Below are 27,484 nucleotides of genomic sequence, written 5' to 3' on the forward strand. Positions count from 1 at the left end.
AAATCTTTGTGGGTATATCATATAAAACATACCAGCGGACCAGCGATTGCCAAAAAATAGTCGCCATTGATTGCCATAATGCTGATTGGGATTGAAAGAACAGAAAAAAAAGGAAAGAAACAAATTGATTTAAGAAAACTTTTTAAATGTGCAAACTATTTTGGTTTCATTTTGTTGTTAGACATACTGCTGTTCCTTAATGAGATGATGCAGGGCCTTGTAGGTTCAATTTAAGTAGCGGTCAACTATAATTGGCCTTCTATTATTTGGGGCTGAACTATTGGGCTTAATTTTTTATTTAGTTATTTTATAACTACGTTCATTTTCTATTGCTTTGCCGAGCAACTGATTTTTCAAAGCACTTTGAGAAGATTGCGCGAAGAATGAAACTAGTCTAGCGAAGTCAACAAGATTTCAAGCAAAATGTTGACCAAGCTAAACAAATTTTTCGAAGTAAAAGACGTAGCAGGACAAGTCCGGACGTACAATTCAAAGCATTTTCTTTGAATAAACAAATATAGCTGGCAGATCGCCAGAAAATAGCCGCAGTAGCTTTGTAGATCTGCATTCTCAAAAAATCAGTAAAGACAGACCAAAAAAATTCGTCTTTTCATTGAAGGCTGATATGTTGAATTTTGATTAAAAGTCTGGATAAGTTTTTGCTGCATCTATTGGCTGCTCTCTAATACCCTTCAGTTAGAGCGACACACATTCATTTGACCTGATCTCTTTGAAATAAAGTAAATAAAAGTCAATTTCAACGTGAGGAAGTCATTTTTGTGAGTGCGGTAAAACAAGCGTGACCAAAAATTTAATCACGTAAATGAACAAGAACTCGCTCCACTAAGAGCGAAAAATGACGCCACGCACGCAATTCAGTTGAAATTAAATGAACGAAAGAACAAAAAGCAGATTTGAAGTGGTTGTGACGTCATATCGTCCTAACAAAAATCGCGACGACGAAATAAAAAAAAAACCAAGAGAAAGCCAATAATAGCCCCAACTATCGCTGTGCGGCTATTAAAAAACTAAACCTAAAACTGACTATGAGTGAATTGGGAAAACCATTTCCAAGAAAATCTGATCAAAAAATAAAAAACAATCAAAATAACGCATGTGAACAAAAAACCACTAGCAAGAAAGGGAAACTTGGTTCAAACAAAAAACTAGGCCTAGAATGAACTATAAATGGTTTGAAAAAACCAGTTCGAAAAAAAAATCCAATCCACAAAATCGAAAACAGTAAAAATTAAAGAAAAATTGCCGCATGTGAACAAAAAACCACTAGCGAAAGCAAATTTTTGTTCAAACACCGTTCTCTCACTCTACTTTAAAATTAGAGTGAAAAAAATTCGTGCCGCAAAAACTAATCGCTTTTTCGCTCCATTTCCTGCTTCAGCATGACCAAAATCACTACTCCAATTTGACTTAAAAAATCATAAAATGTGCAAACAGATCTTTAAAAACATAGCCGGAAGAACTCCGGAAGCAACTCGAAGCGTCAAAACTTCAGAAAAACCGTAATTTCAGCTGAAGCCTCACCATGTCTGATCTAAAAAATTGATGAAACTTAAACCACTGTCACCAAGAGAAACAAAGAGCAGCAAAATTTTATATTACTGAAACGTTTGGTAACGTTAAAAAATTCCGAAATATTTAAGATGGTCAAAATACTGATAGGATGAGAACGTTCACAAGGCTATCAATTGCCCTCAGATAATTCAGAAAATCTAATCTCAAAAAGATCGCGAAAGCAATGGCAGATAGTAACAATAAGTTAAAAACTAAGATAAAATTTTTAAAAAAGAATGCTCAAATTTAAGATCAGAAAACTACTATAACTACACTTGTAATCACTGCAGTTAAGACAAAAACAACACACACTGTTTCCTTGTTATACAAATTCTAGACAACATGATTCCATACTAATTCAAAAATTAAATTGATCAGAGAAAACACATAAGCAGCAGAATATTCAAATTCAAAAATCGTTTAAATTAATGCCAAGGCCGGAAGAAAGTTGCAGTAAAAAGCAATAAGTAGATATTTCGGAAAAGGCTTGCTATCAAACTCTCATAACCGCCTTATGTTGAATAAAATCAATTCAAACCAAAGAAATGGCGAAAATCCAACAAAAAGCTGAAATTCAATTTTTTAACAACTGAAAAAAACAATATACCGAAAAAGTATAGGTACCAAAACAAAACTAGAGTGACTAACTAGAACGTGAAGAAAATGCGCAAAATGTAAGAACACCGTAACAAAGACATTCTTGATTTTTGAAAGTTGAAAATCGAACTAAAAATTCAAGAACGAACGAATTTCATTGTTCAGCATTTAAGACATGGAAAAGATAACTACTCATCCGATACAAAGATCTATCCTCCTGAAGAGAACACAAAAATAGGAAAAAGCAGAATTCAAACATACGAAACACTGAAACATTTGGCAAAAATGGTCAAAAAACTTTAAAGACTGCATTTATGAAAAAGATTTTACTGCTTTTCAAAAACTTAACGCAAAAATGATTGAATTTTTATTGAAACAAAATTAAAGTCCCTCATGTTGCACAAGAAGACTATTTCTAGCAATTACAACAAAAATACAAACAAAACTTGAAAAAATCGGAAAAAAGCTTTAAAAATCTGATTATCATATGTACAATTTTATAAAAGAAAATTACATCGAGGTAGAAAGAGGCGTTGAGTGTATAAATTATCAAAGGAAAAATGCCATATTAACTGACTTTTGACAAAAAGACGGATACGAGATTCAAAAATGAAGAAATTAATAGAAAAAAGTCAAAAATTAACTAAAAAATCAAGAAATATGGGCCAATTCTGAACTTGAAACGCATTTTCAGGCTCTGCAAAAAACTGTGGTATCAATTTCAAAAAATTGGGCCACTTAGACGAAAAAACGGCTAAAACGGTTATCTTGATGTGCCATTCAGTCAAAAACTACTTTTCAAAGTCAAAAAGTCATTCACTAAACGCTGCGCATGATCAAAAAAACTTCTATAGCTCAGAAAAAATTAGTTCACACCGCAATTTTACTCACATTCGCTTTTAGGTCAAAACAGCGTCTGAACGAATAGTCCTTCCGGTTAAAAAAACCTTAAGAAGGCCAATACTCCTCTTCGAGTCGTAAAAAGACAGCTCCCCAATACAATTCAAACTCTTTTCATTGTAAAAATAGGAGAGCAAAAATAGCCTGCTAAGAAGCAGGCGGCTATTAATAACTTTAATTCATTTTAAATGCACTCCTTTTTCAAAAGTCGGCTTCTCGAAAAACATTGAACCTTAAATTATAAATCGGGATTTTTTGACAGAAAAAAATTACGATTACACCGGCTTCAATGTTTTCAGCATAGAATTAGGGAGTTGACAATTTAAATTTTAGGTAAGAAATAAATGAATAACTATGTCAGTGAACGCGCAAGAAAATTGGGTAAACAATGGGCATAATTAGACGCCAGACTGCAGTTTTTAAATAACGCCCCATAGACTACAGTTTTTGAATAATGAGAATCAAGAGTACTTACATGATGATATGACTCGTAATAGACAATCTAAAACAAAAAAAAATTGAACAACCAATAGTAGTAATATTGAAAGCAGATTATCACTTTTTGCTTACAAAAAACCAAAACAAGCAATTTTGACAGAAACTTAACGGGTTTAAATAACAAACGTGGAAGTAATAGTAATGTGTATATGGTGGCCTCCGGCTCATCGAGCCATTGCGGCATATGCTCAAATTTACTAATTTTTAAATTTCTTAAAATTAAGCTAATTTTACTAATATTTTCATAAATTTAAAAACTCTTGCTATTTTACTCTAAAAACAAAAAATAAGAAAATAAATTTATATATGTATATATTCTCTCTAAATATTATAAAAAAAAACCTAATTCATTAATATAACCTAATTCATTTAAAGAATCTATTTCATTCATAGAATCTAAACACACCATTATTATCTTTAATACCTTTATCATCAAATGGATCTATAGCTATTTTATACTGTTCCATAGTTTCTAAATTATGCCTTTTGCTATCAATAGTATAATTAGTTACATATTTACTTTTACCCTCATATATAGCATTAGTATAATCTTCTAAATTAATTTGGTTTCTAATAGAAGCCCTAGTTATTCCTTTTAATTTTTTCTCTTCTTCCCGTTTAACTGTGTTGTAACAATATGCTTTAGCTTTAAGGAAACAAGCTTCCATAATAGTATCATTAGGTATTTCATCTTTCATCTTACCTAATTCATTATTATGTAATATACCTTTTATCTTATTCATTTCTTTTTCTATAGTACTATCCAATGGAACATTAATGTTTATAAATATACTATCAGTGTCTGTGTAATGATAACTACAATCTAATTCTTTATCAAAGTAATCATATATGGCTTTATACATGAATAGTTTAGCTTTTTCTAATATAACAAATCCAATATAATTAAACTTATCTAATTTAACATTACCCCTTGTTTTATGTACAGCTACTAGATCATCATCAAACTCTACAGCATATTTAAAACTTATATTTTCTACTAATTTTACATATCTATCTACATCATTAACTAACTCTACATCTTGTCTATTATATACATTTTCTATTGTTTTTCCATAGAAGGCATTATTCATTAGTTTAAAGAATACATCTCCAAATTTATCACCTTTAGCTTTAGCTTCTTTTCTTTTCTGAATATTGAACTCTATATAAGGTTTTAACCATTCACTCTTACTATATTCTAACTTTTGCTTAATTGTAATATCTTCTAATCTTAAACCATGATCTAAATACCAATCTAACATCTCTCCATCAATTACATAGTTTTCTTTATCTGTTAACTTGAGCATTAACTTCTCATTAGGTTTATATCCTTTCTTTTTATTTTCATTTTGATAATTTGTAAACTGATCAATGTTTGCTTTTGTCTTTTCAGGAAAGAATGGATATTTCTTTGTTTTCTGTTTCAACTCATCATTATATTTTATATCAATTGTATAGATGTATCCAGTATTAGAGCTAGATTTAGTGTATGCCAGATCTTCACATACTTTGATCTCACCAGTAGGTAACGGTTGTACCATAGCAGAGGCATACAATGAGTTGAAGTCTAAATACTTTAAATAATTCTCTTTCCCTGTATACTCAGGATCTATTTCTTTATCTTTACATTTTACATGGCAATTACCTAATACTGAAGCTAATCCACCTCTTATGCCGTGTTGTATTGTATCATAAATATTAACTGTATTTTCTTTGTAATACTTAAGCCAAACAATAGTATATTTCAATCCACACAACCAGGTTAACCCAGGAGTAGAATATGTGTAACATGGATCTATTTCATAAAATTCTAAACACATAGCTCTAAATTTCTCAAATACATCAACTGATAACAATACATCTGTTTTAAGATATAACATCATATAATCCTTTATTGTCTCACATTTAGTTTCGTTCCAACAATCAATTGCTTGCTTATATTCTTTATCTGTAATATCACATTGTTTCAACTTAGAATAGAATGCTTCTTTAGGTGGTAGTGCTGTTTCATGTAGTTTATCTATACTATCAAACCATTCATATGGGAATATACCTTTACGTCTTTCTAACCCACATTTATTTAATGTTATACATTCTTCATTACTCAATGTCTTACTTATGGCATCTAAGCTAAGTGGATGGAAGAACCTATACATATCTAATGCTTTAGCATAACCCATATCAATACTAATATAATTCTCATCAGTTTTAGTTAATACTTTAACTCTGGTCTTCTTTGCTAGTTTAGTTATAAATAGGTGATTATCATAATTAGAAGAATTAAATGCATACATTGGTACAAAATTATTCTTAGCTTGGAGGTTACATTTATTGTGAGCATATCCTCTAAATTTACCATTTAGATGATCATGATCTCTAACAACGTCTTCACCCATTTCCTCATTACAATAATAACATCTACTATATAACGGAGTAATAGTATCTTCTTTCATTGGAATATTCATACTAAATATATCTTTAAATAATTTATTATAATAATCTACTCTTTCTACAAACCAATCAACTACTTTTTCTCCACAATAACATTCATACTTATCTTCTAAAATATCAGGATAGTCACTTCTTAAATATAATCCACAAGCAATAGGTAAGTGTTTCCCATCTTTTATTATACATTCAAAATCGTAATACATAGCAAATGGTACTCTGTTTTTATAATGGAACTTATCAAACTTTAGATATTCATCTTTATGGAATGTTCTTCTTCCAGTATTATTACACCTCTCTAAATGTTTATTTAATGCATCTTCTGTTCTAAATGATACACAACATTTTAGACATGGATAACATTTATGTTTAGTTGATTTTCTTAATAAGAATGATACATCTTTACATAGGAAGTAATGATTATCCCAATATAATATATTTCATCCTTTAGAATCATTATGATTAATTAATACAGGATTAATAGTTTTATTTTTATTTAGATTGAATACATTAAATAATACTTTATCTTTATTTAGTTCTTGTATTTTCTTTAAGTGATAATAATCATATGGAGGTGTAATCCCATTTGGTAATTTTATCTCATTAATATATTCAGGTTTATTATAATTACTAACTCTATATTGATTGTCTTTAGCAGGATGTAGATAAGCAATTAAACACCATAATAAACATTTGTTATCAGTATTCTTTATATTAAGTATATATCTACATGTGAATGGTAACTCAGTAGTACATCCACCAGTGGGATAAAACCTGTGTATATACATAGTTCTTTTGATAAATCTTTGCATACTCCATCCAGATTGATTCATCTCTTGTTCTTGCATTCTAGTCTCTAGTTCACTATTCAACATATCCAAATCATTAGGACCGTTAAATTGTCTAGTCATTAGTCTAAATGTGAATTCGTTTTCTTCTATTTGATCATCTGTAGGTTTAGTATACTTAACTACATCAAAGGTGTTAAACTTAATATATGGATGTATATTATGCAATGACTCTAGTATATTCAAGAATTTAGGATCTTCATAATCACTACTCGTTATTATTATTTGATTATGCTTCATGTTAGGATCTAATCCTAATTCATTTACTTTCTCTCTCCACTTTCCATCAGTAAGCTTTTTCTGTTTAACATTTTCTTTATGATGATCTGATTCATTGTGTTCATTTTTATTATCATATCTAGTATTACATATATCACAATAACCTGAACTATCTTTATCATTATTAGCAAAGCTACTTCGTAGATCATTATCTTTAGTTATTCCCGCAACATTATTCAGATGCATCTTTGTTTTAAAATGTTGTTCCACACTATATTGACTTAGACTAGTCTTGCATGTTATACAATCAAACTTATCTCCATTCTTTATTATCTCTCCATCATTTAGTCTTACATTATTCTTATGTTTTAACGTTGTCACATGATTATTATAAGCAGTATTATTATCTAGATACATGTCACAACTATCACAATACTTTATTCCCCCTAGTTCAGAATACTGTTCATTTATCTTTTGCTCTATATCTTCATTAGTAAGTTTTATTCCATCCTCATTAGCACTCTCAATAATTTTATTTCTATTGTATAATCGTGAATTCTTTTTATGTTTAAGTGATTGAATGTGTCTATTATAATTCTTTTGAGTTAACTCTTCATTACATTCTTCACATTTAAACTTATTTGTTCTAGGCTTTTGGATATAGACAAAATCATCAAATGAGTCTATATCTGAATCTCTATCTGAGTCTTTATCTGAGTCTTTATCTGAGTCTTTAGATTGATCTAAGTCTTTAGATTGATCTAAGTCTTTAGATTGATCTAAGTCTTTAGACTGATCTAAATCTGGAAAGTATTTAGCCTCAGTCTCACATGTCAGATTTTCCATATCCTCACTCCTTTGTTTTGTTTTAGCAACCTGTTCATCATGAAGCTTTTTTAATTCTTCATTTACTTGATTAAACCTTTTGATTGCTTCTAAATCTTTTTCTGCTTTTCTCCTTTGTTCTTCTTTATCTTCAGGTTTGATTTCTTCCCTTGGTTTGTTTTTGTTTTTTAACATTTGGATAACTGCGCTACTATCACTAGATTGGACTTGCTTATGAGATTGGGTTTGTCCATGAGATTGAGCTTGTCCATGAGATTGAGTTTGTCCACCCCCAAATTGGACTTGTCCATGAGATTGAGCTCGCTCACTTCCAGATTCGACTTGCTCACTAGTGGAATGAATGTAACCGGTATAATCTTGTTGATTCATTTTTATATACCAAATTTTGAAATAATATTATTTATATATCTTTTCAATACTATAAAAATGATTAGCATCAAATGTGATAAATGTAAAAATAAGGCATGGTGTTGGTGTTGCGACGATTGTCAGAGTAAACCATTCCAATGTTATATATGTAATGAAATCATAACTTATAGAGAGAGACATGATCATTTGAGTAAGCATCATAATGATCCTAATCAATATTTAGTATGCAGAATGTGTAAAGTAAATAAGCACATCTCTCAGTATAGATTTAAACATTTCTATTGTAGGTTATGCATATATCTCCATAGATATAGGTTTCATCATACAAAAGAAAAATTCTTAGAACATGCAAAGAAATATAATATCAGCGTAGCTGGTTCCCAGATTGAAGTAAAGCTATAACTAATTATAATAAGTTTATTAAAGAATTAACAATTAATGATGATAGAAAGTTTATTGAAGCCGCTATTAGATTATGTAATGCATTGTGATAATTATTTTTATAAAAATGACTAAACTAGAAACACTCATAGAATTAAATAATCTAGAAAAACAAAACAGAAGAAATAGATTAGACGATAAATTAAAACAACAAGAATATTATGGTGAAATAGAAGAGTTATTTGATCCTTTAACTAAAACACTAAATGCAAACAATGAAACATGGCTAGCTCATAATGAACAAACATTAAGAGCCATAGATTGGCAAAATCAAGAGTTAGATAAACAAACTAAGATGATCGAACAAGCTGGTTTTCAGATAGGAGAAGCCGCTTCCCAGATGGGTGAAACCGCTTCACGGATCCAGGAAGCTGGTTCCCAGATCAGTGAAAACACTTCTAAGATTAATGAAACGTTAAAGGGGACCATAGAGGAAACTCAAGAAATAGCACCAGTTTTTGTTGACACAAAGATAGCCAAGAATCTTCATAAAATGGGTACTCAAACTAATCCTCAATTAAAATTAAATCTTGTAGATTTACCTACTAGAAGATACAAAATGAATGGTGTTGATATAACCCTAGAGCAGGGTGCATTTTTAGTTAGGGATAATATATACGAATTCTCAGAAGGATTTATTGAATTTCTTACTAACCCAAATGTAACATATAACGATGATATCGAAGAAGATGAAAACAAAATTAAAAGGTTTTTAAAGGATATTAGATATGATTTAGGAAAAGGGGATAAGAAAAGTGCTAGATATAGAACAATAAAACGCATAATGGAAGTAAGAGATGATATATTTGGCAGGGGATTAAACACAGACCCAAATAATCAACGAAGTTGCCATGTAAATGGTTTAGTAGAAAGATTAGAATTATTAATACTAGAAACAAAAGCTGGTCATGATGGATTATATGATGAAATGCTAGATATATCTAAGCAACTATTATCTATGAATATTATTAATCAAGAACAACTAGATAATTTTGTTTTTAACTATGGTAAATAAAGGGTAAACCTGGCTACGCTCATAACAATGGAAAAGCAACAACAACTCCTAGCAAAAGAAGTATTCAGTCCTCAAATAACAAAGTTTAGACGAGAAAGAATAATACCATTATATAAAGATGAAACATGGTCAGCTGATTTAATTGATAAGTCATCTTTAAGTAAATACAATAATAATTATAAGTTTATATTAACAGTTATAGATATATTCACAAAATATGCATGGGCTATTCCATTAAAGAATAAATCTGGTTTATCTATAACTAATGGCTTTAAATTAGTATTAGGAGAGGGTAGAAAACCAGAAAAGTTATGGGTAGATAGAGGTAGTGAGTTTTACAATAAAACATTTAAATCTTTACTTAAAGAACATGGAACCGGCAAAGCCGCTTCAGGGATCAGTGAAACTGCTTCGCAGATAGAACTATATTCTACTTATAGTGATTTAAAAGCTGTGTTTATAGAGAGATTCAATAGAACATTATTACACATAATAAATAAACCAATGTTCATCAATGGTGATGGTAATTGGGTAAATATATTAAATGATGCAGTCATAACATATAACAATGACATTCATTCAACAATTAAAATGACACCTGTTGATGCTTCTAATAATCCTGATAAGGTTAAATACACTTTTAATTTTAAGAATATTAAGCCAAAACTTAAAGTTGGTGATTATGTTAGAAATGCAGATAAACGCAATATCTTCTCTAAAGGTTACACTTCTAATTGGAATAGAGAATTGTTTAAAGTTAATGAAGTTCTAAAAACACAACCACCAACATATAAAATAGAATATATTAATGGAGAGATAATAGAAGGTAAATATTACGAACAGGAATTATTAAAATCCGAGTTTGACTTTGAATCTAATAATAAAGTTTTAGAATCATTAAATATAGATATTTCTTAATATAAATAATGACAAGAAACAGATTCAATCAGGCTAAAAATCAATCAGGGAACTCACTTCTCGGATTAACATCAACAATCAGCTCCGCTGACCGTTGGCACAACCTAACACTAAGTAAGGCTCGTGGGTTATTCCTAGAAGATAATGATAATATTGACATGAAGGATACCTATAAAATTACAAATGTACATCCTCCGTTAGATGAAAAGGATGTGGTTAATAAAGAGTATTGTGACAATAACTTATTATCCTCTTCTAATAAAATAGAAATTTTAAGTAGAAACATAACTGAACTAAGAAAAGGTGATTTTGATAAAGTTACAACTAAAACATTACAATTAAATGAAACACAAGTTAATGAAAATCTAATTAAAGAATTCATTAAATCAGCAAATGAAGTCACAAATGTTGTTAACTTTTGTAATAAAGTTGCTGCTGATACTATCTCTAAATATAATCAATTAAAACAAGAGGTTGATAATAATAAGTTTAATCAGAATATTACCAACATACATTTAGATGATATGTTTACTAATGGTCTAAGGGAAATGAAAGAATACAATAAATCTCTTAGAGGTGTTATAGTACAATATATAATTTCTATACTTTTACGAAGTAAGTTACTTGATAATAAAGAACAAGACAGACTTGAGATGCATTATCGATTTAAACAAGAAGATATAACGAAAGAAATAGAAAGTTTTTTTACTAATGAAAATAAGCAAAGCCATGAGTCAGCCAACAGCACCGAGTGAGAACTTATTATATCCCAACTTGTCAACTGTCAATGAACAATACATCAATGACAAAATCCTAGCCAATAATAAATTTAATAATAATATTAACATTATAAAAGATATTAGAAATTATTATGAAACTGAAACTAATAATTATAATAAGAAGTTAAGTAGATATAAAAATTATATTAACGTAGCTGAGATAACAGAAATACTATTATCATCAATTGCAACAACAGCAACAACAACATCAGTTGCATTAACAGGTATAGGATTACCTTATTCTATACCCACAGCTTTTGCTACAGCAACTGTTTGTGGTTCATTATCAAAAACAATTAATACTAAAATAAGAAATAAAATTATAAAGTATTCACAAATGTATATTCTAGCTAAACAGTTTAGTGATAAATTTAATAAACTATATACTAAATCAATGAATGATAATAAAATAGATAATGATGAATATAATGAATTAGTCAAGGTATATGAGGATTATAAGAAGAACAAGAAAAATAAATTAAGTGTTTTTTTAAATTAAAGTTATTAGTTTTTAGTAATAACAATGTTTTTAGTAATAATAATATTAGTATAAATATTTACCGATAATCATAATCATAATCATAATCATAAATATAATATAATCATAATCATAAATATAATCATTATCATAATCAAATAATTATCTCTTCTTTGTACCTAAATATAAACCTCTTCCTTTTTGTACTACCTTTATACCTTCACCAGTAGTTGCAAATTTAATTAAATCAGGTGTGGCTGATAAAGCAGCTCTAGGGTTTCTAGATGCCGCTGCAGTTCCTATTTTACTTGCAATCTCTAATGCTCTTATTGGATTATTAGCAACTTTCTTTCCAAAATTAACTGTAGCTCTACCAACATTTTTAAAGAAATCTTTCAACCCCTCAGCTTCTATTGTTGCATCAGATACTGTCATTGATTTATTTCTATTACACTTAACACAATTACCCATTAACATCTTAGTACCTTTGGCTGAGATCCGTGAAGCGGGTTCCCCGATAACTCCTCTTATATTATTAGTACCGCTATAATGTCTACCACCAACACAATATGAATTGGTTTTGAACTTATTTAAAAGACTCATTTCTATACATAAAAATTAATGGAAGTTAAAAAGTATAATCCTTTTGTTGTTATTAAGCCATTACCTAAAGCAAAGACTAAGCCTAAGCCCAAGACTAAACTTGAAGCTAGAGGTCTAACTCTAGAGAATAAAAAGAAACTAGATACTATTTATGCTAAAGGTTTTGTTAAGACTAGTATGAAATTATAACTATGACTTTAATTATAATTATATCTATGAATTTAATTATAAGTATAATTATGATATAATAAACCTTCGGCTATTAATCTCTACGAGATTAAATCAACCATCTTATTACCATCACTACTAACACTAATAACCTTTCTAGTTAATACTAATGCATGACATATAACATCTGCAACTGCAACACTAAATTTAAAATTAAGTTGTATTGGTTGTGGACCTATATGATCACTTTGATATCTAGTATCGAATACATATATTCTATAACTACTTTTGAATGTTCTATGATTTATATACCGTTTTATATTATGTGGTAGCCCATTATAATCTTTATTAAAGCTAACAATCTCTTTAAAAGCCTCATTATAATTATTGGTACCATAATTAATATTCATTCTATCTTCAGGATAAAACTCACTACCAATCTTACAATAACATTCAGTAACATTCATTACATGAAATGTACTTGCATCATGAGTTTGTTCATTAACATTATTATTTTCAAAACCAACTATAATATATTGTGGTCTTTCCATACCACTTTCCATACCTAGATCAAACAAGAAGTTAGTAGCATTAGGTACGTTCTTATAAAATGTTTTTCTCTCATAATAACTGAAGTCTATATTATTCTTTTTATTTAAACCCTTTTGTACAATAATTCTATTGTCATTACTAGGATCAATACTAGGCACACACCATGATATATCTCTAATTTCTATATTACCATCATTAGCTACTGCATCAGCACCAGCATTAATTCTATATAGAGCTCTATCATTATTATTTCTTTTTAATATTAGTTTAAATCCTAAACCATATATAATCTTTTCCAAATCATTTACAAAACCAAATAGATCACTCATCTTAATCATCATATACATATGACCTCGTTCTGCAGCAGCATGATCACCTTTAAGTTGACTATCTCTATTACCTTGATTTCTAACAAAACCACTCTCATATTCATCATCAGTACTAGTTAATAACTTATACATCAATAGATTAGGATGACAATGATCTATATATTCAATAGTCCTACCACCACTAGTTTCAAGTTTAACTGAACTAAACAGTGCCATCATACCATAATTAACTAATCTAATATTAGCATTATTAGCAAATACACCACCAGCATCATCTGATACAACAAACTCTATCTCTAGATATGAATCGTGTATATTTAAATGATTCTCTTCTCTATTGAGTATAATATTAATGTTAGTATTGATTGTATTCATTGTTGCCAGATTATTTGGTTTATACTTTATAATCTTACTTTTGTGTATATCATTATTATAACCATAAGTTGCATCCAAATTAAAATCCATTTTTATTAGATAAAAAATGACTGATAACTTAATCACCGGAGGTGCAACATCGTTGATCTTATGGGAACTACAAAAGCTACATGATGCTTTAACTAAAACTAAAGAAGAACACACACTTAACTTTAGAATGATAAAGCCAACAGAAAAGTTTAACTTTAGTGAACCTATACTTAATAAAACAAAATTAGGTTTAATTAGATTATCAGTTTATAACTCAGTTTTTAATGTGAATAGAATGAACAATCAACTCATATATGATACCCAAGGTGAAACATGGTCAAATACCCGTCTTTTAGGTATTACGCCGGGTGCATATGAATTATCTGACATAGCAGAATTAATAAAAGAAGAAACTGATGGTAATGTTATAATAGAATCTGATAAGAACACAATGAAATGTATAATGGAAATCAAACAAGGAGCACTTAGTTTTGATGTAGAGAACTCAATAGCCTCATTACTAGGATTTAGAAAAGTAGTATATAAACAAGGTAAATATACATCTCAAAAGATTATTGATATTATGGGTTTTAGTAATATTAACATTCATTGTAATGTGATATCTGGTGTTAAAGATAATGGTAAGGATACAGACATATTATATACTTTTAATCTAACAGAACCACCAGGTTACTTGATAAATATTATACCAACTAATATCTTGTATCAAAATGTAACTAAAGATAGAATAGAATATATAGAGTTTCATATTAAAGATGAGCATGGAAGACCTATAGAATTTAATGGTGATGTATTAAGTTTTACTTTACATCTGACGTAGTCTGCAACTTTGTTGATCTGGTGTAGCCAGCAGACCGAAGGTCTGTTTAATTTAGTTATAGACTTAGACTTAGATTTAGACTTTGTCATAGACTTATACTTACACTTATACTTACACTTAAACTTAAACTTAAACTAAACTACAAAATTCTCCGATCCCAATTAATTCTTAGTTTACCATTAATATTTTTATTTTTAGTTATATCAATGACAATGTAATTATAAGGCTCCTTCCATACCTTATTACATATATTAGCAAAATCATTATAACTAAGTTCCACATTATTAAAGAAATCTTGATATATAGATATGAGGGCTTTACCTCTTTGTTCAAATAAAATAAATAGATTACAATTCTCTCTAACACTCTGCCTATCAAGAGAAAACAAGTTTTGATTAAGATATATCATATTACAATTATTATGTCTACCCCTACAAAAGTATTCATTAATAATTGGTTCTTTGGCTCTAACATCATCAAATATCATTAGTTTCTTTAAATCTTTAGGTAGTTTATCAGGAGATGGTAAATCTTTTATATCTTTAATAAATTCTACATCTGCTTCATCATTATGAACAGAGTTGCGACTTAGTCGATCTATACCCTCATATTGATCACCAGTAGGACCAATGATGTATAACTTATCAAAATATATACTAGATAGAAATAGTTTTTTTAATAAGAATGTCTTACCACATTCACTAGGACCAGATATTATGCATCTAAAGTTATCTGGGAATTCAGCTTCAGTAATTATATTATCATCATTTAACCATGATTGTAAATCATTATTTATATTTACAGAGATCGGTGAAACCGCTTCGCGGATATTGTTACTAAGACATTCTTTGTTGTTAGGTAAACCCTTTTGATGGGGCTTCGCCCATGTTTCACCATAGTTTTCATCAAATAGATATTTAAAATTATCATTATCATTATTAGGAAAACTACTTCGTAGGTCATTGTCATTATCATTATCATTATCATTATTATCATTATCATTATCTTTATCAATATCATTATCATTAACATTGTCATCTGCAAAGCAGGTTGGCATGCCACGGACGGAGTCCGTTCCCTGATTATCTTTACTACAACCCAAACAAAAACACTCATTATACATTCCTGGATATTTACATTGATTAACTAGAATATTCAAAGCATTGTTAATTCTAAATCCTCTGTCAATAAGATAGATCATGTATAAACAATAAGCCCCACAATAAGATTCATCATATTGTTGTATTCTTTCATCAGAGCCTAGATTAACATATTCTTCTAAAAATAATGGAGGGGTCTCAACACCAAAACTATCAAAGTAATACACTGGACCACCTTCTCTTCTTATAACTAAAACCCAATGTGTACCTTCAGTTGGATGTAAATTTACAATAATGTTTGAGTTATTATCATTAATACTATCTGGAGTCTGATCTCTCATTACAATTTCAATTGGTGTTAGACTTATATCTTTACCTATTTCTTTTATTCTGATATCGTTCATAGCATTATTATCAATATTAAATTTATTATTAAATTCCTCAAAAGTTAGAATAAGCATTTTCTTATAAATATTATTAATATTTAATTATGACTATAATTATGATTTTTTGATTATAACTCTAATTATGGCTATAATTATAGCTATAATTATAGGTTTAATTATATCTATATTTATCTATGTTTTCATTTATAAAAATGGAGACGAGTAGTGTGATTATAGTTATTATTTTATTAATTATATTTTGTTTTATAGTATATGATTCAATACCGAGTAAATATGCAAAACTAGAAGAAAGCTTTGGTGGATTTATGAATAGGAGTCTAGTTAGATTTGAATATGAAAAGTCACCATTACACACTATTGTCTATGGTGGAACTGGTACGGGTAAAACATATTTTGTTAGACAATACTTAAAATTATACTCAGTCCAAAATCAAAATCAAGATCAAGATCAAAATCAAGATCAAAATCAAGATCAAAATCAAGACCAAAATCAGGATCAAGATCAAAATCAAAATCAAGATCTGGGAACCAGTTATACTGATCAAAATCAAAATCAAAATCAAGATCAAAATCAAAATCTGCGAAGCAGTTTGGTAAACCACGAGCAAAGCTCGTTCACTGATCAACCAAAAAGTATAGTTATAGTGTGTAAAGATGACAGAGATTGGATAAATCCTGAGACTAGTAAGTTTTATACTGGATTTAATAAATGTGATATGAATATGATCACAAAAAAGAATATGCATAAATTTAAAAATTGTGTAATAGTACTTGATGATATGGGTGATAAGTTAAATAAGGATATAGACTATTATTTTTCTGAAGGTAGACATCATAATATTCAAATGATTGTAATGTGTCATAAACCAGCTCAAATAAATAATACAGCAAGAATGAGTTGTGATACTATTTATTTAACAACTTATAATGGACCTGATCTATTTAAAAACTTTAATGAGATATATAAATGTGAACATGACTTTAGTAAAATAATTAATGAGTTAAATAGTAACCATTATAATCGTACAGACGGAATGTCAGATGAACTTCGTTATGGTATAATTAAATATAATAAGAAAGAAAATACTTTTATTATTATTAATAGTAATAGAACAATGATATATGATTCAAGAGTTGGTTTCCTTGATTTAAAAGCTCTCAGTTTAAAAGAAGAATTAGGAAGAGAAGATATAAATAAACTTATAGCATATATGAAACCACTCATGATAAATGCAACAGATAGAAATACTATTAGTCATGATAATTATCAATTCTACTTTAATAAACTTCTTACTTTAAATAATATTAAAATACAGAATGATGTTTTAACTCGGGAAGTGGTTAAAGCAAATGGTTTTAGATTATTATCAACTATTTTAGGTATTGCAAGTTCGGGTTTAATGGTATATAATTTCTTTTATCCTGATTCATCAGTAAGAAATGCTGGACATGCAGCAACTGCAGCAAGTACTATGTTGAATAGAACAAATACATTATTGAACTATGGATTTGGTAGAGAACAAGATCAAGATCTGGAACATGAAAGGGAATATGAACATAATACCATACAAGAATACACAAATAAATATACCGGAATCTTAAATAAAGAAGGACGAAAGAATTTAAACAGTCTATATGCAAGTAATGAAGAATTTAGAAATGAAATTATAAATTATATTAAAGATAAAAAAGAATTAGACCTTGAAGCAATTTTAGATAAAAGATATAAGACTAATACACTCAATGTTATTGGAAAGAATTATTTAGAAGATTGTGTCAAATCTAAAGATAATACTAAAGATATAATTGAGATATTGGGTAAATATGTTGGGACTGTATAAGGACCTTTGGTCTTGTTACAATAATAGATATTTACCTATTATAAATGGTTTTAAAATGTTTAGAGTGTAACTATACATGTGGAAACATTGCTTGTTTAAAATTTCATTACGAATCATGTCATAAAGATAAAATTGATAAATGTATATGTGGTAATATAACAATAAGTGGTATTTGTGCTAATGGTTTTACTCCATGGGGTTGTTCTTTAAAAAACGAATCTAGCTCTAGTTCTGGTTTTGGTTTTGATTCTAACACTAGTTCTAACACTAGTTCTAACACTAGTTCTAACACTAGTTCTAACACTAACACTAGTTCAAGCTCTAACACTAGTTCTAACTCTAACTCTAACTCTAACTCTAAATCTAACATTAGTTCTAACACTGATTCTAGTTCTAACACTAGCTCTAACACTGATTCTAGTTCTAACACTGATTCTAGTTCTAACACTAGTTCTAGTTCTAATAATAGTTCTAGTTATAACTCTAGTTCTAACCCTAACTCTAAATCAGAAGTATTAGTCAGAGACCAGACTCTGTCTGTGGTAAACCAAGCTGTGCCAATTATGGTTACACCAATGGTGAAACATCTGCGAAGCAGTTCCACTGATGGACAAAGTCCTATCCATGAAGTGGTTACACCAATGGTGAAACATGGACGAAGTCCTATCCATGAAGCCCTTACACCAATAAGAAATTGTAATAAATGTAATCAAACAAAACCACTAACTGATTTTGATGATAGTAAGTATACATGTAGAAAATGTACTTCAACTAAAGTTAATTGTCCATATTGTACTTCTATTGTGAGATATGATGGGATACGAGCACATGTAAAGAAACAACACCCAGGTGTAGAATTAACTAAAGGATTTAGTAGAAATCTAACTGAAAAACAAAGTTCTAGAAATGAAAGTACTTTAGCCATTAGAGAAAATGAAGAAGGTTGTTCATGTAAATATTAAGATTTTGTATTATTTCTTATTAATAATGGAATAAATATAGAAAAAGTAAAAGAAAATATAAATTTATTGAAAAGTATAGATAATTTGAAATAAAAGTATAAAAAATTTATAAAAAGAGGGAATCACTCCTTAAGAGTGAAAAGAGCGATATTTTCTACTGGGGGATCACTCCGAATAAGAGTGAATCGCTCTTAAAGAATGAATTGTTAATTTTGCTTTAATTTTTTTTTTTATTTTTATCTTATTTGTAATTTTAATTTATTTCTGATTGATTTTTGATCGAATATAGGGAGAATGTATAGTAGTGGATAAAACAGGGAAATCAAACACTAGCAAAATCTGTTTCGTTTTCTAAGAAGAGAAAAAATTAAAAGGAATAACTAGGGCTTCTATTAGAAACCAAATTAATTTAGAAGATTATACTAATGCTATATATGAGGGTAAAAGTAAATATGTAACTAATTATACTATTGATAGCAAAAGGCATAATTTAGAAACTATGGAACAGTATAAAATAGCTATAGATCCATTTGATGATAAAGGTATTAAAGATAATAATGGTGTGTTTAAATTCTATGAATGAAATAGATTCTTTAAATGAATTAGGTTATATTAATGAATTAGATTTTTTTTTATAATATTTAGAGAGAATATATACATATATAAATTTATTTTCTTATTTTTTGTTTTTAGAGTAAAATAGCAAGAATTTTTAAATTTATGAAAATATTAGTAAAATTAGCTTAATTTTAAGAAATTTAAAAATTAGTAAATTTGAGCATATGCCGCAATGGCTCGATGAGCCGGAGGCCACCATATACACATTACTAGTAATTGATGATGGTCAAAATGACTTAGCTTTCATTCAAGTTCAATTCTCCACTAACTTTCTTGGTGGGTTTCTTAATGGCCACCAATTCGTAATCAGATCCGTATCCATCTCCATCATCCTCGCTACTTGAAGACAACGCCAACAGAGCGTACTGTTTCTTCGCATTGATGCTTTTCTTTGCCGTGTTGTCAATTTTCTGTAACATATCACTCAAAAAATTAAAAATTTGTTTGAATTTCAGGGCGGCTGAGCTCTGTATTAATGCAAATAAAAAATATCTGTAGAATCTATTCCGTTTTGCATCTCACTGCATTTTTTTAATAGCAAAAATTTACAAAGAGAACCCATTTTGAAAACAACGCATTTTTATGTCGAAACAGTAATATTAAAAAATCAACAATGCAACACATACGGTAGCAACGTCAACATCCAAAAATTCTATCAAATTGATTGTTTTCAACCATCTGTCTGTTGGGTTTAGAAACCGTTCGGTAATAGGAAATAGATTTTATCTCACGAAAGAAATAATGTGAATCAATAATACAACAAAGAAGGAAAATATATTTTACCAGAGCTTATTGTTCCCACATTTTTGAAAAAAAGTGGAAGAAATTTATACCAGTCCCATTTCTTTTGTTCAATCATTTTTTGCCTTTTTTGGGGGCATCCCAGACTAACTTATGTGGTATCAATTAAACCTCTCTGCGTCTAGAATTTCACTACAACGGGCAATTTTGAAAACTTTTCGAAACCTTTTCGAATACTTTTGGCACTTTTTGAATACTTTTAGATTACAACAGGTTGAAATTTTATCGAATACTTTTCAGACTAACCACTAGCTTCTCTTTCAAACGCTGTCTGTGTCAACAACCAAAATTTGGTTCGAAAAAATGGTGCACTCCGTGTTATTTCATTTTAAAGTTTGTAGATAGAGATCACCATTTCTCGTTGAGGAGCTAGACAATGAATAACACTAGAATATGTTTATGATTGTCAACGCAACAGAGGAGTCTCATTATTTTGTTAGATTTTATTTTTGAAAAGTACATGCTGCTTAATGGTCTTTTTTTTAATTCTCTTTCCTTGAGATAAGTAAACGATACCTAGTGGTTAAAGTCAAAACCAGTGCAAAACAATTCAAAACTATCAAAAATCTACAATTTTTGAACGCAGCAAATTGATGAGTACAAAGCTGAAGTCGACTTTTTTGTGGGCTATGAAAGAAGAAATCTAGAACAGGCAAAATTAAAGAAAAAGCTAAAGAACCATTGCAAATTTTTCACAGATGCCGATAACAGTTGTTTTTAAATGCCAGTTCAAGTTGAAATTGTATCTGAAATTGTCGAGGGAAGTTTTATTAACTGAACCTTTAAGGCACGATAATTTCTGGCAATCACTGTTTGCCTGCTGTTTATTATAGCCTGTTTTCGGAGTTTGTAAATAAAATTTCTTGTGTTATAGGTTTTCGATAAATTCAACATTTTCTGCTATTTTTTGAATGAAATTATGACTTTGTTACAACAAGTTATCTGCCAACTAAATACTGTTGAAGTTTAACCTTGCTCCGATAATTCGGAAATACTTAAGAATCAGAATTTAAAAGGGCTGAATCTGCTTATGAGAAACTGTCTGAGTGCTTAGTCGCATGTTTTCAATCAAAATAGTTGTGGACTGTTAAAAACTAATTATTTAAAAATGTCAGCTGAAGTTAGTGTTGATAAACAATGTTAAATTCCACTCACAACCTTCTTTCTGGTTCCTTTAAAAACATACCCGGCAGATTGCCGGAAAATAGCCGCCGTTGATTCCCATAACTCTATTGGGTTAATAATAGTATTGGGGATAATTTTAAGAGCAACTTATTTTGATGTCATTTCGTAACTGAACATACTCCTGTCTTTCAGTGAGAGGCTACAGGGTCTAGTATCAATACCAATAAGCATTGTAGATAGTAACTCACAACCTATGAGAACAAAGTTCAAGTACCGGGCATCTAAAAATGGGCTTTATGGGTTTATCCCGTTTCTATCTCTGACTTTGATTTTTTATACTGACTCACTTCATTTTGAAATGCTTTGCTGAGCAGCTGCTGTTTAAAATGACTTTGAGCAGCATGACAGAAGAGTGAAACTAGCCTAGAGAGGTCAAAAAGAGTTCACGCAAAATGTCCAAAAAGCGGCAAAAGGGGTAAAGCGAAAGTTCAACGAAGTAAAAAAAACATAGCAGGACAAGTCCTGAAAAACAATTCAAAGAATTGAATGAAAACTTAAACGAACTCTACCTGACCAGCAGATCAATTGAACAAAGCCAGCCAAAACATCAAAAAATTGAGAAACTACAACAATCAAACAAACTGAACAAAAATATACTCAATACTAAAACTCGAAGCTTTCTTCCCTTAGACAAAATTTCATCCCTTTAAAAATACATGTTTCAAAAATATGTTCAAGACCATTTTTTTTTGAATTCGATCCAGTATTATATCTGCATGACCTGAAAAAAATCATTGGCCCTTGAAGATCGATTGACTCAAAAATGACCGAAAATAAAAGAAAGCAAATTCGGCTGAGAAGATGAGGGCGGCTATTAATAAAATTAAAGGTACGCTATTATATCCTTTTCTATGCGACGTTTTAATCGAAGAACATATTGCTGGCAAAATGCATTCCAAATATTACTTAGCTTTTTTTGGAAATAGAACTCAAAAACTCTCGCAAACACAGCCGGCAGATTGAATGAAAGCGGCCGCCGTTGACCCCCTTGACGCACATCAGGATTGAAACAGAAAAAGGAGGAAAAACATTGTCGGAAATTTCTTCATTCGTCAAAAAATGCTCTAAAAAACGGTGTGCAATTGCAGTTAGGCTCTAAAATGAAAATTAATTCAGCTTCTAAAGTGAACACTATCGAGCTTAAAACTACAGCCAGCTAACAATCGCTTTCATGAATTTTGATAACCTAATGTACTATAACTTAATGACAGGCTTTATCGCCTCATCCTTTTTCGTTTCATTTTGCTCTTGGCCTAGACCGTATTCACTACATTGCGTAATTCAATGAGACAGAATTTGGAACCCATTTGATTGATCCGATGAGTGAGGTAAGTCAGCAGGCAAACGTGGAAGTCGGGACTTTCGAAAAACAAGATCTTAAGGTAAACTGAATTTAAATAAAAAGCGTAGCAGGACAATTCCCCACAAATCAAAAGAATTTTCATTGACTAAACAATGAACTAGATCGGACTATGAATTAATTGGAAAAACAATTCCGAAAAAATCTATCAAAAAATCAAGAACAAAGTAAAAAAAATCAAAGTAAAATTGCCGCATGTGAACAAAAAACAACTTGCGAGAAAGCGAATTGTTGTTCAAACATCGGTTTTCTTTCTATCTTAAAATTAGAGAAAAATACACGCCACAAAACCATTCGCTTCCGTGCGACCAAAATCATCAATTCAATTGGACTTCAAAAATCATGAAAATGTGCCAACAGATCTTGAAACACAGCGCCCCAATACAATTCAAATTCTCTGAATTGCAATAAAAGGAGAGCGCCTAACTTTTCTTGCAGCCTGCTAAAAACCGAAAATGCTCAAATGCTATCGCTTGATTGATTGTCTACCAAATACAGTCAAATATAATGTGAGAAGTTGCTGTGTCATGCACAGAATCACGCCAGTCCTCTTGCTTATTGTTTGTGAAAAATAGTATTTTGCAAGAGGCGCAAAAATGAAAAGATACGCTATCTTACATAGTAAAATGTCATTCGTTAAATATAAGATTATTGAAAACCACCCTAGCATGTATTTCCTTCCCTCATTTATTATCCGAAGAGAAGATTAGGTGCTTTGCGTATCACAACCTGATTGGAGGCCTGGCGTGAAGGCGATGAATTTGCACTTGAAACTTTGATGTTGGATGTCCGGTTAGGCCACACTTCGTTCATGGCTCCATTGCCATTGTTCACCATCTCTACTACTCTGTCCTTACATGAGATCAACATCAACATTGCTTTGGTACTAAACAACACGTTTTTCATTTTGAACACCTTTTCGCTCAGTTTCGAGTTTCTTGAAAAAAACAATTCCTCAAAGTTTTTCTGCTTTCTGATGTCCAAATCGTAAGAACAAAATAATTATTAACTTTCCCCTAACCTCCTGTGATCAAGTTTTTAGATTGAGCCTGTTTATAATTTTTTACAATTTCAAAAAGAATTATTCAAGTTGGTATTTGCAGTTTCTATAACAACCGATTAGTGTCGGACGAAGTTCTCTCGAACAACTAATATGGGCTTGACTCTATTGTAGCCTGCTTCAGCCAGGGGGAGCGGTAGTGAAGAAAACGCTTTAATAAGCGGTTTCAAATGATGTTCATAAAACATTCGAAATCTCAAATCAGAAAACAACCGGAGAACCGGCCAAGACTCGAAAATCATTCAAATAAACCTCTAGAACTCAAAATATCAAAAACATACAGAGCAATAACATAGCTGGCAGATTACCAAAAACAGCCGCAATAGCTTTGTAAGCATCATTTAGTCTTAAATATGAAAGGAATGATGCCAAAGAAAACCATAAGAGCAAAATAATTGGTTTGTCTACCACTACAGATATCCTTATATCACATTGACTACTCTTCTTAAAGTAAGCCATTACTCAACGAGAGTGAGGTAAGTCACATGAGGAAAAATTATTCACCAGAATGAACAAAAACTCGATACGATAAAAGCGAAAAATGAGGTAACATAAAAGAATTTAATAAAAGCCGATTTGAAGTGAGAGTGACGTCACATGTCTAAAAAGTTGACAAAATAACAAAAACATAGCAGGACAATTCCTGAGTTACAATTAAAAGCATTTGCAACAAACAACCAAAAAATAACCCTAAAAAACGCCCAGGAATGGTTTTAAAATTAGTGAAAGTAACTGGTCACTTTCATGGAACGTAGTAACTAGACACTGAAAACTAAAACAGTAAAAATTGCCGCTCACGAACAAAAAATTATCAAGAAAACCAAACTTTCCAAACCCGCTCTCCCTCTCTCTCCCGTCATTTCATGTTTTGGCATGATCCAAATTACCACTCCAATCTGACTTCAAAAATCATGAAAGCGTGAACGGGGGGGGGGGGGGGGGGTGAATCAGGGGGGTCAAACTTCACACCATGAAATTTGTCTTTAAAAACAGTCTGTCAATCTTATAATTACAGATCAGTGAGGCTCTAAGAGAGAGCTGCTCGGCCACTTAATGCCCTCCGGGTTTTACCTGTTTATCCCGTTTTTGAGGACGAAAAAATAAAAGGGTAAGACAAAAAAAATTGGTCAAGCGAAATCCACAGGACTAATATAATTGCCACATCTTCGACGATTGAGAGCAAACATCCAGCAAGAATGAACAATAGACTGAGAGGCGGAGGGTTAGATTTTGCCTGGTGTATGAATAGGGAAGTGTGTGCATGCTTGCCCGTGTGGATGTGTGTTTGTGCGTGGAGCACGCTTTAGTGAGTGCTGTTAGGGGGGGGGGGGGGGTGGGGGGCATTAGGGAGCGAACCATCAAGTGAGTCAAAACCTATCAATTGAATTAATAAATTTTTATCTCTTATTTTCTTACCTCAACACTGCAACCATTGACATGATCAATATACCCTCAAGGAATCCGGCCTAAAACAGTAAAAATTAACTAACCCGGTTTTCACATCTTTTCCGTTTATGTTCCTCAACTTAGTGGATGCATCATAATATAATACTTTTAATACTCATAATACTTTTATATAATGATTTGTTATTTAATCACAGGTGCTCTGTAACTGGGCGCGGGAAGTCCAGATACGCAAAAGATCCCAAATTTTAAATAAATGGGCTCCATTAAAGTCTGCAGATGCAAACGAGAATTTTACTGCCTTCACATCAAGAGAAAACGGTTCTCTACCTCTTTGAACGCGTATGGCAGTCCCAGGACACCAGCCCCGATAAAGGATATGAAAACATTGCCAAATATTTGCACTGGATTGTCACTCTTGGTTGCCCCGCCCCCGCCTGCAGTCATTAAATAACTGAAATGTTCTCACTCATGTAACCAAGCATGGCCAAATAAATCAATTTTTGGAACCAGAAAAGCACAAAAGCACCGCTGACTGTCAATTTCACCAATCAGTACACGAATTAATTGTAATCCAAGCTCATAACCATACATTACCCCAGCCTCATATGCAAAATTGGAATCGATCGCTGAGAGGCGTGAAAGAGCTATAGAAACTGAAAATGGTAATCCTTTGTCATTGAAAATACTTAGTACAATAAATCAACACATGTTATCGTCAGACTTTGTCCAATCTTCAGTATCATAATTTAAGTCTCTAAATACCAGCAAAAAGAAAAAAATCAGCTGACGTATCATGCAAATGAATCATGAGTTTACCATCAACAACACAACGAAAGTGATAACGTTTGACTGTTTTATACCTTCGCATTTGACTAGAATGACAGAAACGTTATTATAAGCCATTTTACTAAATAAAAAATGAGACCAATGGTAGCCAAACTGAAACCGCAAAAAAAAATAACTCCAATGACATAATTTAAAAAAATCCTACCATCCAAAAATACTGTTAAATAAATACAACCTATTTCCTAGTCAAAGCAAAAACATGCAAAATATTGAGGAGTTGAATTGACGGTGTCGTTCGTGCTCTAAAGTTGTAATAAAAAATTTGCGTAGATAAAATAAACAAAGCGACTAACGTAGGACAAATTACTCTCGAACGACAGGCGGGGCAGTTAAATTCAGGGGCGTTCAGCTTAGTTAAATTCAGCCTAGAATTTTTCTTTATGCGTGCAAAAAATCCGACAAGGGACGGATTTGAAACCCGACCAGCGGAGTTCTCGACAGGCTCGTCAACCACGGCTATACGGCCCTTGTAATTTCCGTTTCTCCAATCAGTTTTATTTTAGCAACAGGACTTTAATAAGTGAGAGCAAGTGAGATTACTCCAAAAGAAGACAAGTGCGGAAAACTTTCAAAGAATGCTGTAGAACGAAAGCGCAAAAATGGCAAAGAAAAAAATGCATTTAAAACAAGGGTTTACAATAATAGCGTCAAACATGTACGATAGAAAAATCAGGATTTGTCAGAGAAATTTAAAACAAAAGATTAGGCTGTTTAAAATAAATATCTTACTTTTAAGAGAGTGGAACCGACACTCTAAGAAAGTGGAACAATATGCAAAACTTCATATCACTCTACCAGTTGCAGCAAGCCCAAATAAGTTTCGCGTTAGGTTAACAAGACGGCTCGCTTGCTATTACTTTGAAATGAACAGTTTGGAACTCTCATGATAATATAACCAACCAATTGCTGTGCAATATGAAACAGATAATCGCAAAAAAAAATCAAAGTTGAAATACAGCGCCAGCTTAAATTTCCTAGTTTACCAAAATATCGAGAAAACTAGAGTCGAATACAATGTCAAGTTTTGTCTCTTTGGAAAGAACTCATTTTCGGGGGAAGTTACAAATCGGA

At 30.8% G+C, this 27,484-nt stretch overlaps 1 protein-coding gene across 1 annotated transcript in view; it reads right to left on the reverse strand.

Moving 5' to 3' along the window:
• LOC142336005 (uncharacterized) overlaps positions 1 to 27,484 on the reverse strand; it is a 105,620-nt gene that overhangs the window by 38,834 nt on the left and 39,302 nt on the right. Inside the window, exons 2-6 of the mRNA XM_075384452.1 lie at positions 25,895 to 26,018; positions 25,577 to 25,626; positions 23,830 to 23,986; positions 20,024 to 20,164; positions 3,545 to 3,571 (exon numbers count right to left, since the gene is read on the reverse strand). Of these exons, the coding sequence (XP_075240567.1) occupies positions 3,545 to 3,571; positions 20,024 to 20,164; positions 23,830 to 23,986; positions 25,577 to 25,626; positions 25,895 to 26,011 (492 nt within the window). The 5' untranslated portion in view covers positions 26,012 to 26,018. The remainder of the gene's footprint in view (positions 1 to 3,544; positions 3,572 to 20,023; positions 20,165 to 23,829; positions 23,987 to 25,576; positions 25,627 to 25,894; positions 26,019 to 27,484) is intronic.

The sequence above is a fragment of the Convolutriloba macropyga genome, chromosome 3, assembly GCF_964194025.1.
Source record: "Convolutriloba macropyga chromosome 3, txConMacr16.3, whole genome shotgun sequence".
NCBI classification, from domain to species: domain Eukaryota; kingdom Metazoa; phylum Xenacoelomorpha; order Acoela; family Convolutidae; genus Convolutriloba; species Convolutriloba macropyga.